The 14,070-nt window shown below is 45.5% G+C and overlaps 1 protein-coding gene across 2 annotated transcripts in view; it reads right to left on the bottom strand.

Annotated features, from left to right (window-relative positions):
* The window catches only part of PASK (PAS domain containing serine/threonine kinase), a 358,840-nt gene that overhangs the window by 27,740 nt on the left and 317,030 nt on the right, over positions 1-14,070 (bottom strand). For both annotated transcript variants that reach the window (XM_075340860.1, XM_075340859.1), the window contains exon 13: positions 3,719-3,844. In XM_075340860.1, the coding sequence (XP_075196975.1) occupies positions 3,719-3,844 (126 nt within the window). The remainder of the gene's footprint in view (positions 1-3,718; positions 3,845-14,070) is intronic.

The raw sequence follows: 14,070 nt of genomic DNA, 5'->3' as shown, positions 1-14,070 counted from the left end.
ATTTGTCTAGATTCACTAGCCACCCTAAGTGGGATAGTTTGTCCACAGTGATCTGTACGCTGGATGATCAGTCGCGGAAGGAGGGGGCCTTAATGAGGAGGTCGTCCAAGTAAGGGAGAACGACTACTCCCCTGGCGTGAAGGACGCTCATGGCGGCCGCCATGACTTTGGTGAAGACCCTTGGTGCAGTGGCAAGGCCGAAGGGTAGAGCTACGAATTGAAAGTGGGAGTCCTGAACTGCGAAGTGGAGGAACTTTTGGTGATCTGGGGCGATGGGTATGTGCAGGTACGCGTCCTTGATGTCTATGGAGGCTAGGAATTCCCCTTCGACCATGGATGCAATAATGGACCTTAGGGACTCCATTCTGAATCTCCGTACGTGCACATGTTTGCTCAGGTGTTTGAGGTCCAGGATGGGTCGAACTGACCCATCCTTTTTGGGGACCACAAAGAGGTTGGAATAAAAACCTCTGAACTTCTCGTCGTCCAGGACAGGTATTATCACTCCTGCTGTTTGGAGCGAGTGGATTGCTGAGAAAAAATCTTCACATCGTTTTCAAGTCTATGGGGGGGTTGAGAGAAAGAACCGACTCGGGGGTCGGGTCCGAAATTCTATGTGGTAACCGGAAGACACAAGGTCTCGCACCCATTTGTCGTCTGTGGCGGCAGCTTAGATGTGTTGAAAGAGCTGCAGTCGACCTCCTACAATGAGGGTGTCTTCCGGGGTGCCGAAGGAGTCATGAGGGGGGGAAATGTCGTGGACGAGTCTCCCTAGTCCTGGACTGTTTCGGTCTAGGCTGCCATGACGAAGTGGGTTTCGGGGAGAGCTGAGAAGGTTGGTCCCTGCGTAGTCCGCGGCTTGTGGCGGGGACAGCACGGCATGTCGACCACCCAAATGAGTTCCGAAAGGAAACGGAAAGAGGACTGTGGACGTCTGGTGAAGGTCGTCCTGGACTTCAGCTGGGGGAGGGAGGTACTCTTTCCTCCCGTGGCGTCAGAAATGAGCTTGTCCAGCCGTTCGCCAAACAATCAGTCTGGAAAAAAGGGAAGGCCCGTGAGAGACTTCTTGGAGACAGAGTCTGCTCACCATTGTCGGAGCCAGAGAGCTCTACGAATGGCTATGGTATTTGAGGCGGCAAACGCTGTGCAGGTAGCAGCGTCCATGGAGGCCTGCATGAGGTACTCTGCCGCAGCGGCAATTTGAGCTGTTACCTCTGTGAAGGTATGAGTGAACTGGGAGTCCTCAAGCAAAGTGTTAAAGGGATTCTGCCCAGACTGAGATCGCCTTTGCGACCCACACAGAGGCAAAGGAGGGCGAGAGGGAGGAACCCGCAGCCTCAAAAAACAGAGCGGGCGAGGTGCTCCACCTGTCTGTCTGTCGGGTCCTTGATGGAAGAACCATCGGGCAAAGACAGGAGCGTCTTTGTGGCAAGGCGGGAGACCGGGGGGGGGGGTCGACCGAGGGCAGATCGGCCCAGCCGTTAGGGGCAGGTGAGGCAAAAGGGTACCGGGACTCCATGAGTTTTCGGTTACCGAAGCGCCTGTCAGGCTTCTCCCTTTGCTTTGTGCGGATATCCTGAAACTCTGGGTGATCAGCGAAAACCTTTTGCAGTTTTCTTGCCCTCTTAAAGGAGACTGCATGGTCAGTGGTAGTGGATGGGGGATCTTCCACATGCAGAGTTTGGTTGATTGCTGCTATAAGGGAGTCTATTGCAATTTGATCATCTGGGGAGGCTGAAACCAAGGAATCCTCTTGTACAAAGAGCATTCTCCCTCCTCCAGCTCTTCAGAAGCCGTGGAGCGTGTGGGAGAGCCTGCCCTGTGTGCTCTCGAGGGAGAGCCCTGGGGGTCATGAGAGAGTGCTGGAGACACCCGGCCATGTGCTCTTTTCCTGATCCCTGCAACCGGTGAAGCATGTGCCTGGATTACCTCAGAAGGATCCTCCATAGGGGTATCCTCAGGCTGCGTTCCGTCCAGGGGCCCAGAAGGGTGTGGAGGACGACATTGCATAGCCAGAACCAGGTTCTGTGACAGTTTTTCCATGGATTGGGACAGAAACTGTGCCCATTCCGGTGGGCTGGGAGCCCTAGGCTCTGGGCTGACGGTTGCGGCGGTGGTGGCGGCGGGGTCTTGGGGGGCTATAGGGGCACAGGAACCACATAGAGAAGAGGTGTGTTTACGTGGTAGCTCAGCGTGGCAGGCAGTGCAGGCTGAGTAATAGACTATGTGAGCCTTAGTGCTCTTAGTGCCCTTAGAATTCTGCATGTTCCTTATAGGAGTATGCCAGGAGGGGGAGCAATGGTCAGCAGAGCTACAAGTGAAGCAAGTACCTCACCAGAATCAGCCGGTGGCCCTGCGTCCTCAGGAAGGAGTAAGCTTGTGGAGATCTTCGCATGCTTTCCAGGGAGGGGGGGGGAAGGGGCTTATCGCGGCCGCGGGGCTTAGCGCTAAAAGAGCGTCAAGAATAAGTCAGTGTGCCCCCCCTGCTGTCGGTAGCAAAAAACGGCGAGAAGGGAGCTTCTGTGACATCTCCCTCCAGCCAGCACACAGCTTGTCACCGAAGGATAATCTCTGCCTGCTTTCTGCAATCACAGCCACAGCTAGAACAAATAAACAGAGCAAATAAACAGTGTGAGTTCCTGAGCTCTGGGCCCTCTCCCCTGCCACCTGTAAATTATCTGTGCAGGATTCTTTGCAAACAGCGAGGGACTTCCCCCCCTCCTCCAGCCAGCAAGCTAGAGAAAAAATTAACACTATGTGTTCAGGATCCATGGGGCTCTCCTCTTTGCAATCAGCAAGGGACTTCACCGTCTTTTCTCCCTTTGTCTGGGAAACCAGTCAGGGGGGATCTCACCTTAAACACTGCCTGAGCCCAGGCAGTGGGAGTAGCAGAGTCAGCCTGCTGTGTCCGGTCACACAGTGCAATCAATGTTCAACTCAGAGCCTGCAAAGAGGGGCTGAGGAATTGTGCTTCTGCCCTGGGCTCTGGAAAATCGGTGTCTGTGGGACCCGTCGTCCAGTGAGATGCAACGCAGGATCCAGCGTCGCAGGAGGGGGTACGTGGAGGCAGCACTCCGCGTTCCTGACCGTTGATGGTATTGGGAGATCGGTACCAAAAGGAAACCGTCGCCCTCAAAAAATAACAAAACCTTGAAAGATGTGCCTCCTACAGACACTAAGCTAAAACTGGGGTTGCCTGGCCCGGCCAGGGGGTGTATACTGCAGAGGAGCTATGCTTTTGCATCTACTTAGTGTCCTCCTATGGATAAGCAGCATAACACCCATGGTCCTGTGTCCCCCAATGAGGCGTCAGAGAAACTGTTCTTTGTTCCCCTCAGTTTACAAGGACAGAAGGAAGATTAAATTGTGGTACAAGTTTTTTGACCCAGGAAGGGCACATCAAAATCATAGGACAGACTCCCTCTGTCCAGTCTGCTGACATGACTGCCCTCGTGTTCCCTTATATGACCCCATAATGTAATGACTTCCCTAGAATATTACTATATGTCACCAGAAACTAAACTATATACTGACTACAGGATACCATGTTATGTTATGTTGCCATGAAGGCCTAGTCATTGTAACTAAAGTAGGGTGACAAAAAAGAGAGTCCAATGCTAGGTATATGAAAGGGTTTAAAATTTATTTTTTGTTGAATACAGTCGTAATCCCAAATCACCTTATTGAATCCTTATAACAAGCAAACACTAATACTCACCATGATAATATTGGGGTGTTGTAATCTGGATAAAATAGCAATTTCTTGTGTAACTCTCCCAAGTTCTGGATCCTGAACCCAGCAGTCATCTAGCACACGATCCTTACGGATAAATTTCACTACAACCTGTTAAAACAGAAAGACATTTTTGTCATTACATTATTTAAGATCACCAGCTAGGACGTCACAGTCAGGAGTCACAGGACCCCTGATCAGACGATGCCATCCCAAAGATTGGACAGTCATGTATTAGTCATTTATAACTTATCCTGTGGCCATGCCATAAATAAAGTACAGTCCTGTCACCACTGAATATTTTAGTAGAGAAGAAAATAATGAAAGGTGATAGAAACAATCCGAAAGAAGCAAAGGGTGGCACTCGGCCACCGTAGATTGCTTATGTACTTTATTGAATTTGACAAAAAGTAACATTTGGCAGTTCAGGGAGATATTAGGACGAATTAGAGGCAACAATCAATGGTTTTGTGTTCTGGAAGCTTTGGCCAGCAAAATTATATCAGCACACAATCCAGCCACTGCCTGTAACACTGCCCAAAATTTCCCGGAACTGTCAACCCAGGTTTTCAGTGGAATCAAATAAAGTATCTAAGCAATCTACAGTTGTCGAGTGCTGCACTCTTGTTCGTTCTGAAACCCCAGCTATGTGCAGCGCACAGTCATCACTGTGGAGGAATTCTCAATAGAGTCACTATTCACAGACAAACATGAGAATGTTATCTCACCGATTCTTCGATTGTCTGCGATTCTTCTTTCTTACAATGACATGAAAGGTGTCATGTTGTCTCAACCTGTTAGCGCTCCATGACGGATATATAAAACATGGAGCTTGTTAGGTTGTTGGGAGCGGGCTCAAGAGCTGAGACTATTACACAAAGACAGATGCCGGCATCTGCCTTTAACAGTAGCGATCAGCACCACTGCTGATTTTAACCTCTTAAATGCCACTGTTAATCACTGACATTTAAGCCCTGTGATCTGGCCCTGGTGTTCCTTTAGATGTCCAGTTGTATCACAGCAATTAAGTGGAGACCATGGTTTGCCATAAAAGCTGGGGACCGGCTGAAGCCCCTGTGCTGGTCATGTTTATCCTCCTGTGATGTCCAACAATAGATGGAGTCATAGGAGACTGTGATTTCTACTATATACTATAATACAATTGTATTTCAGTATATAGTACAAGTGATCAATCTATTGCAGGTTGGACTCCCCAAACACAAAAACCACAAAACAAATAGATAGAAATGTAATTATTAAAAAGCAAGAACTAAGCTAATAGAAGCATTTCACAACATATATTTCAACACCACAGATATTCCACACAGATTTAACTAAATTGGCCAAGTAATGTGCTCCGTCTGTCTCTTTCCAGGTCTGTCTCTTTCCCAGTCTGTCTCTATCTGTCTCTTTCACCGTCTCTCTCTATCTCTCTGTCTCTTTCCCTGTCTGTCTCTCTGTCTGTCTGTCTCTATCCGTCTCCCCATCAACATCTTATTACCTCACATATAAGCTTCTTATACTATGAATGTCTTTTGTTCCTATAGCAACCAATCACAGTTCCTACTAATAACCAGTAGTTGCAATCTCCATTTACTTTAATGGAGCCATGTTTTTTGGAGAGTAACTGTAAAGCGCGGGGTTACATTTTCCTGTCAAAACATAGTCTACGACATTCCCTGGGTCACATGAGATGTCTGTGCAAAATTTCGTGATTGTAAATGCGACGGTGCGGATACACTTTTCGTTTCACTTTTACCCCATCATGTAGATGAGGGCAAAATTGATTGGTAAATTGGAACGCGCGGGGTTAAAATTCTGCCTCACAACATAGCCTATGACGCTCTCGAGGTCCAGACGTGTGAGTGTGCAAAATTTTGTGGCTGCAGCTGCGACGGTGCAGATGCCAATCCCGGACATACACACACACATACATACACACATACATACGTACATACATACGTACATACATACATACATACATACATACAGTGCTGGCTAAAGGTATTGGCACCCCTGCAATTCTATTTTTCATGAAAAAATCAATAATACATTTTCTCAAAGTAAAGAGAGTACAACGTCCAAATCACATCAAAATTAATTTTATTGCATAACAAAAAAAATAAACAATTATTCCTACACCAATAAAAGAGATATATGCAGAGATCAATATGATGGCGGGACTAGCAGCATACAAAAAATGGCATACGTTTTTTATAACCATCCAGATAAAGTGACAAGTGCCTGAAAGGTCAATAAGAATTACTCCGGATAACAATGCCCACTCCAAATAAAGTGTACATAGTGCCCAAATTGCACATATCCCACTAATGAGGTAGATAGGATCCAAGGCTGTTATAAAGTAAGCAATCAGCTAGTCACTCCCAGAGGTTTACCAGACATAACATGCCACCTCCCGGCAAAAACCATTATATTACGATGTAATGATCAAAGCGGAGGCACACTCTATCGTGTACGTATCAGATACAATATATGGGCTGTAAGTATAGTAACATGCTCGTTACCCCGCACACCGCAATGACAATAAAGTATATGTTAGGGAATTACCTTAAGAAGGATATAACATGTGCTGCAGTCCTGAACGTCCCGACGCGCGTTTCGCACCCGGCTTCAACAGGGGGCTGTCCTAATATTGATTGACCGTTTCTAAGTTTATTTACCCCTGCAATTCTGTCAGATAATACTCAGTTTCTTCTTGAAAATGATTGCAATCACAAATTCTTTGGTATTATTATCTTCATTTATTTTGCTTGCAATGAAAAAACACAAAAGAAAATGAAACAAAAATCAAATCATTGATCATTTCACACAAAACTCCAAAAATAGGCCAGACAAAAGTATTGGCACCCTTAGCCTAATACTTGGTTGCACAACCTTTAGCCAAAATAACTGCGAACAACCGCTTCCGGTAACCATCTATAAATTTCTTACAATGCTCTGCTGGAATTTTAGACCATTCTTCTTTGGCAAACTGCTCCAGGTCCCTGAGATTTGAAGGGTGCCTTCTCCAAACTGCCATTTTGAGATCTCTCCACAGGTGATCTATGGGATTCAGGTCTGGACTCTTTGCTGGCCACTTTAGTAGTCTCCAGTGCTTTCTATCAAACCATTTTCTAGTGCTTTTTGAAGTGTGTTTTGAGTCATTGTCCTGCTGCAAGACCCATGACCTCTGAGGGAGACCCAGCTTTCTCACATTGGGCCCTACATTATGCTGCAAAATTTGTTGGTAGTCTTCAGACTTCATAATGCCATGCACACAGTCAAGCAGTCCAGTGCCAGAGGCAGCAAAGCCACCCCAAAACATCAGGGAACCTCCACCATGTTTGACTGTAGGGACCGTGTTCTTTTCTTTGAATGCCTCTTTTTTTTTTCCTGTAAACTCTATGTTGATGGATTTTCCCAAAAAGCTCTACTTTTGTCTCATCTGACCAGAGAACATTCTTCCAAAATGTTTTAGACTTTCTCAGGTAAGTTTTGGCAAACTCCAGCCTGGCTTTTTTATGTCTCAGGGTAAGAAGTGGGGTCTTCCTGGGTATCCTACCATACAGTCCCTTTTCATTCAGACACCGATAGATAGTACGGGTTGGCACTGTTGTACCCTCGGACTGCAGGGCAGCTTGAACTTGTTTGGATGTTAGTCGAGGTTCTTTATCCACCATCCGCACAATCTTGCGTTGAAATCTCTCGTCAATTTTTCGATGGACTTGTAGCCTTGAGATTGCTCATGCTTCCTCACAATTTGGATTCTCAAGTCCTCGGACAGTTCTTTGGCCTTCTTTCTTTTCTCCATGTACAATGTGGTACACACAAGGACACAGGATAGAGGTTGAGTAAACTTTAATCCATGTCAACTGGCTGCAAGTGTGATTTAGTTATTGCCAACACCTGTTAGGTGCCACAGGTAAGTTACAGGTGCTGTTAATTACACAAATTAGAGAAGCATCACATGATTTTTCAAACAATACCAATACTTTTGTCCACCCCCTTTTTTATGTTTGGTGTGGAATTATATTTTGGGAAGGAGGACGTTGAGTCACTGGTGTTACCTAAGGGGTATTGTGTGGTGCTTTGTGAGTCGCCCCCCCCCCCGTTACTTGTAAGGTAACACCTGTATCATTGGTAGTCAGTGGGGTGGACGGTGAGCATAGATCCCACTGCTGCCATTGACTGCACTATTTGCACGTAAACAGTTTTTTCCTCCCTGATCACATATCAGTGTTTTCTGTGATCTGAGATTGTCATTTCTGCACGTAGCCACTTTCTAAAGAGTAATACCTCTAGGGCAAGAGTGCAATTATGGGAGGACAACGGTTTTGCACAATGTGACTTTAATTTTAATTCATTTGGATGCACATGATTGGACTGGGAGGATTGTGAAGGAAATAAAATAACTTCTGTGAGTCCATCTTGTGTACATCCAATTTGTATATTGTGTCAAAGTACCTCGTGGTATCACTTGTCTGAGTGTTTTTCTAACGTTTTAATTAATAAACAATAAAGGTTAAATTTTAATTGCCAGTGCTTTATACACCTCTAAAAATTGGTAATAAGATCTTCACTATTGGAATTATATCTAATTTGGCTTTATGACAATTTTTTTTTCTCTTTTCATTGAAGACAAATTAAATGAAGATAATAATACCAAAGAATTTGTGATTGCAATCATTTTCAAGAAGAAACTGAGTATTATCTGACAGAATTGCAGGGGTGCCAATACTTTTGGCCAGCACTGTACATACACACATTCACCTATATATATATATATATATATATATATATATATATATATATATATATATATATGAAGCTGAATGTGTGTATGTATGTGTGCGTGTGTATGTTAGTCTGCGTCTATGTCCGGGATTGGCATCCGCACCGTCGCAGCTACAGTCACAAAATTTTGCACACTCACACTTCTGGACCCCGAGAGCGTCATAGGCTATGTTTTAAGGGGAAATTTTAACCCCGCTCTTTACAGTTATTCACCAAAAAACCTGCCTCCATTAAAGCGAATGGAGCTGGGAGGCACAGTGCAGCCAGAACTTCAGAAGAATGCGCAGCCACGCCGTTATATGGAATGTTGACGTGTCACAATGCAGCCAGGGAAAGAGACAGACACAGACAGGGTAAGAAAAAGACATAGACAAGGTAAGAGACAGACACAAAGAGACCGACACAGACAAAGAGACAGACTGACAGGGAAAGAGAGAGACAGATTAAGAGACAGACACAGACAGGTGAAAAGACAGACACAGACAAAGAGACAGACAGACACAGGGAAACAGACAGACAGGGAAAGAGGGAAAGAGAGGGAAAAAGACAGACAGGGAAAGAGACAGACAGGGAAAGTGACAGAGATAGACAGACAAGGAAAGAGATAGATAGACAGACAGACAGGGAAAGAGATTGAGACAGACGGAGAAAGAGACAGAGACAGTCAGAGACAGACAGGGAAAGAGACAGACAGACAAAGAGATAGAGACAGGGAAAGAGACAGACAGACAAAGAGATAGAGAGAGACAGAGATATATACAGAGGGGGAGACAGACAGAGAATGGGAGAGAAACAGAGAGACAGTTACTATCGGCGTTAATACATTCTATTTATACATTCTATCCTGGGAATGTTAATATATTCTATTTTTTTAACAACAGTTATTAACCCGGGCAGACTGACAGGGAAAGAGACAGACAGGGAAAGAGAGAGACAGGTTAAGAGACAGACACAGACAGGTAAAGAGACAGACACAGACAAAGAGACAGACAGACACAGGGAAACAGACAGACAGGGAAAGAGGGAAAGAGAGGGAAAAAGACAGACAGGGAAAGAGACAGACAGGGAAAGTGACAGAGATAGACAGACAAGGAAAGAGATAGATAGACAGACAGACAGGGAAAGAGATTGAGACAGACGGAGAAAGAGACAGAGACAGTCAGAGACAGACAGGGAAAGAGACAGACAGACAAAGAGATAGAGACAGGGAAAGAGACAGACAGACAAAGAGATAGAGAGAGACAGAGATATATACAGAGGGGGAGACAGACAGAGAATGGGAGAGAAACAGAGAGACAGTTACTATCGGCGTTAATACATTCTATTTATACATTCTATCCTGGGAATGTTAATATATTCTATTTTTTTAACAACAGTTATTAACCCGGGCAGACTGACAGGGAAAGAGACAGACAGGGAAAGAGAGAGACAGGTTAAGAGACAGACACAGACAGGTAAAGAGACAGACACAGACAAAAGAGACAGAGACAGACACAGGGAAACAGACAGACAGGGAAAGAGAGGGAAAGAGACAGACAGGGAAAGAGACAGATAGGGAAAGTGACAGAGATAGACAGACAAGGAAAGAGATAGATAGACAGACAGACAGGGAAAGAGATTGAGACAGACGGAGAAAGAGACAGAGACAGACGGAGAAAGAGACAGAGACAGTCAGAGACAGACAGGGAAAGAGACAGACAGACAAAGAGATAGAGAGAGAGACAGAGAGATATATACCGAGGGGGAGACAGACATTATAATTACACTTATATCTATTTGTTTTGTGTTTTTTTTGTGCAGAATACATTTTTGTTAATACATTCTATTTTGTTAACAGCAGTTATTAACACAGTAGTACAGCTAATATATATATATATATATATATATACATATATATATATATATATATATATATATATACACACACACACACCGTATTTTTCGCTTTATAAGACACACTTTTGTTCCCCCAAATTTTGGGGGAAAGTAGGGGGTGCATCTTATAAGCCGAATATACTGATGCTGAAATCGCACCGCAGTGACGGGCTGGGGGAGCGGTGCATATTATATGTCTCTGCGCCCCCCTGTGATGGCACATGCCTCCCCTGTGTTAGATTTGGCCCCCAGGCTGCTGCTCATTCTAAAATAAAAAAAGCTTTACTTACCCCCTGCAGCGTTTTTCCCCGTGTCCCTGCTTCAACTGTGATCAGGCAGGCAGAGATCTCAGTCTGCTGTGCCGATCACATGACCGCACTGTAAACCAGGAAGTAAGGAAGAGAAGCACGGAGAGAGACAGGAGGGAGATAAACGCTGGAGGAGGTAAGGAAAGAGGGTTTTATTTTACTATGGGCAGCAGCCTGGGGGCGATATCTAACACAGGGGGACTTGTGCGATCTAAAGGGGCCATGGGCAGCATTATGGGGGCGATATCTAACACAGGGGGACTTGTGTGATCTATATAGGGGCCATGGGCAGCACTATGGGGGCGATATCTAACACAGGGGGACTTGTGCGATCTATAGGGGCCATGGGCAGCAGCATGGGGGCGTTATCTAACACAGGGGAACGTATGCAATCCATAGTGGGCCATAGGCAGCACAGGGGAATGTCTGCAATCCATAGGGGAGTATAGGCAGCACAGGGGAATGTATGCAATCCATAGGGGGCCATAGGCAGAACAGGGGAATGTATGCAATCCATAGGGGGCCACAGGCAGCACATGGGAACGTGTGCAATCCATAGGGGGCCATAGGCAGCACAGGGGAACGTGTGCCATCACAAGGGGGCTATATTCACTATAAGGGGGCCATATCCAGATTAAGGGGGTTAATTTTAGGATGGGGGCTATGAGGGACATATACCCTATATGATTTGTTAGAGGGACACTGGCATTATAAGATGGACCCCATTTAACATTAAAAAAATAAATTCTCTTTTCCTTCACCAAATTTGGGGGTGCATCTTATAATCAGGTGCGTCTTATAAAGCGAAAAAAAAATATATATATAATATATATATATATATATATATATATATATATATATATATATATATATATATATACTAGCTGTACTACCCGGGTTAATAACTGCTGTTAACAAAATAGAATGTATTAAAGGGAACCTGTCATCAGAAATTTGGCTTTCAACCTAAAAGTTTCCCCCTCTGCAGCTCGTGGGCTGCATTCTAGCAAGGTTCCTATACTTTTTGTGCCCCCTTTTAAACCAAAATAAATACTTTATAAACTTGTACCTTTCGGTTTGAAAATCTTGTAAATCGTCCATGGGGGGCGGGCCGTGTGGCGTCCGTTGCTGTATCTTATGCCGTCCCCCATGTTCCAAATCATCCCTCATAACGCCGCCCACTGCGCCCGCCGAGGTCCCGTGCACGCCAGGACACCTAGTGACGTGGTCGCAGGCATGAGAGTATGGGCGGCGCTGTGATTGCATCGCAAGTGCCCGCCCATACTCTCGTGCCCGCCCTTTCCCCACTGCCTCCAGCGTTCTGTGCCGGCCCGACGTCACCTCCTTCCCATCGTACCCTGCAGCAGGAAACAGATGGGAGGAGCGGAGCAGGCCACTACAGGAGAAGCGGAAAGGATCTGAGCGACGTACAGAGGGGAGAGCGCGCCCACGAGAGTATGGGCGCGCACTTGCGATGCAATCACAGCGCCGCCCATACTCTCGTGCGTGCGACCACGTCACCAGGTGTCCCGCGTGCACGGGACCTCGGGCGCAGTGGGCGGCGTTATGAGGGATCATTTGGAGCATGGGGGACGGCGTAAGATACAGCAACGGACGCCACACGATCCGCCCCCATGGACGATTTACAAGATTTTCAAACCGAAAGGTACAGTTTTATAAAGTATTTATTTTGGTTTAAAAGGGGGCACAAAAAGTATAGAAACCTTACTAGAATGCAGCCCACGAGCTGCAGAGGGGGAAACATTTAGGTTGAAAACCAAATTTCTGATGACAGGTTCCCTTTAACAAAAATTTATTCTGCACACAAAAACCACAAAACAAATAGGTAGAAATGTAATTATTAAAAGGCAAAAACTAAGCTAATAGAAGCATTTCACAACATATATCTCAACACCACAGATATTCCACACAGATTTAACATCCTATGACCTCACACATACTGAGAATGTCCTTTGTTGCCTATATTAACCAATCAGAGCTCAGATTAATTAACTGTAGCAAAATAGAAGCTAAGCTGTGATTGGTTGCTATTGGCAGCCTGATAAATCTCCAGGCAACAGAAAGCCCTCCCCCTGACAGTATATATTAGCTCACACATACACATATAGACAGGTCATGTGACTGACAGCTGCCGTATTTCCTATGTGGTACATTTGTTGTTCTTGTAGTTTGGCTGCTTATTAATCAGATTTTTATTTTTGAAGGATAATCCCAGACTTGTGTGTGTTTTAGGGCGATTATGTGGCGAGGTTGGTGTATGTGTGGTGAGATTTGTGCTGAGGGTGGTATATATGTTCAAGTACGTGATAGTGTGTGGCGCATTTTGTGTGTGTGTGTGTTCATATCCCAGAGTGTGGTGAGTATCCCATGTCGGGGCCCCACCTTAGCAACTATACGGTATATACTCTTTGGCGCCATCGCTCTCATTCTTTAAGTCCCCCTTGTTCACATCTGGCAGCTGTCAATTTGCCCCAACACATTTCGTTTCACTTTTTCCCCATTATGCAGATAGGGGCAAAATTGATTAGTAAATTGGAATGCGCGGGGTTAAAATTTCGCCTCACAACATAGCACCCGGCGCTGCCTGGGATAGTAACTGTCTCTCTGTTTCTCTCCCATTCTCTGTCTGTCTCCCCCTCTGTATATATCTCTCTGTCTCTCTCTCTCTCTTTGTCTGTCTCTTTCTCCGTCTGTCTCTTTCTCCGTCTGTCTCAATCTCTTTCCCTGTCTGTCTGTCTCTTTCCCTGTCTGTCTATCTCTTTCCCTGTCTGTCTATCTCTTTCCCTGTCTGTCTATCTCTTTCCCTGTCTGTCTATCTCTTTCCCTGTCTGTCTATCTCTTTCCCTGTCTGTCTATCTCTTTCCCTGTCTGTCTATCTCTTTCCCTGTCTGTCTATCTCTTTCCCTGTCTATCTATCTCTTTCCCTGTCTGTCTATCTCTTTCCCTGTCTGTCTATCTCTTTCCCTGTCTGTCTATCTCTTTCCCTGTCTGTCTATCTCTTTCCCTGTCTGTCTATCTCTTTCCCTGTCTGTCTATCTCTTTCCCTGTCTGTCTATCTCTTTCCCTGTCTGTCTGTCTCTTTCCCTGTCTGTCTGTCTCTTTCCCTGTCTGTCTGTCTCTTTCCCTGTCTGTCTGTCTCTTTCCCTGTCTGTCTGTCTCTTTCCCTGTCTGTCTGTCTCTTTCCCTGTCTGTCTGTCTCTTTCCCTGTCTGTCTGTCTCTTTCCCTGTCTGTCTGTCTCTTTCCCTGTCTGTCTGTCTCTTTCCCTGTCTGTCTGTCTCTTTCCCTGTCTGTCTGTCTCTTTCCCTGTCTGTCTGTCTCTTTCCCTGTCTGTCTCTTTC

Source organism: Anomaloglossus baeobatrachus, chromosome 3, assembly GCF_048569485.1.
Source record: "Anomaloglossus baeobatrachus isolate aAnoBae1 chromosome 3, aAnoBae1.hap1, whole genome shotgun sequence".
Classification (NCBI taxonomy): Eukaryota; Metazoa; Chordata; class Amphibia; order Anura; family Aromobatidae; genus Anomaloglossus; species Anomaloglossus baeobatrachus.
The sequence above is the reverse complement of the archived record's forward strand: the minus strand, read 5'-3'. Positions and strand labels throughout refer to the sequence as shown.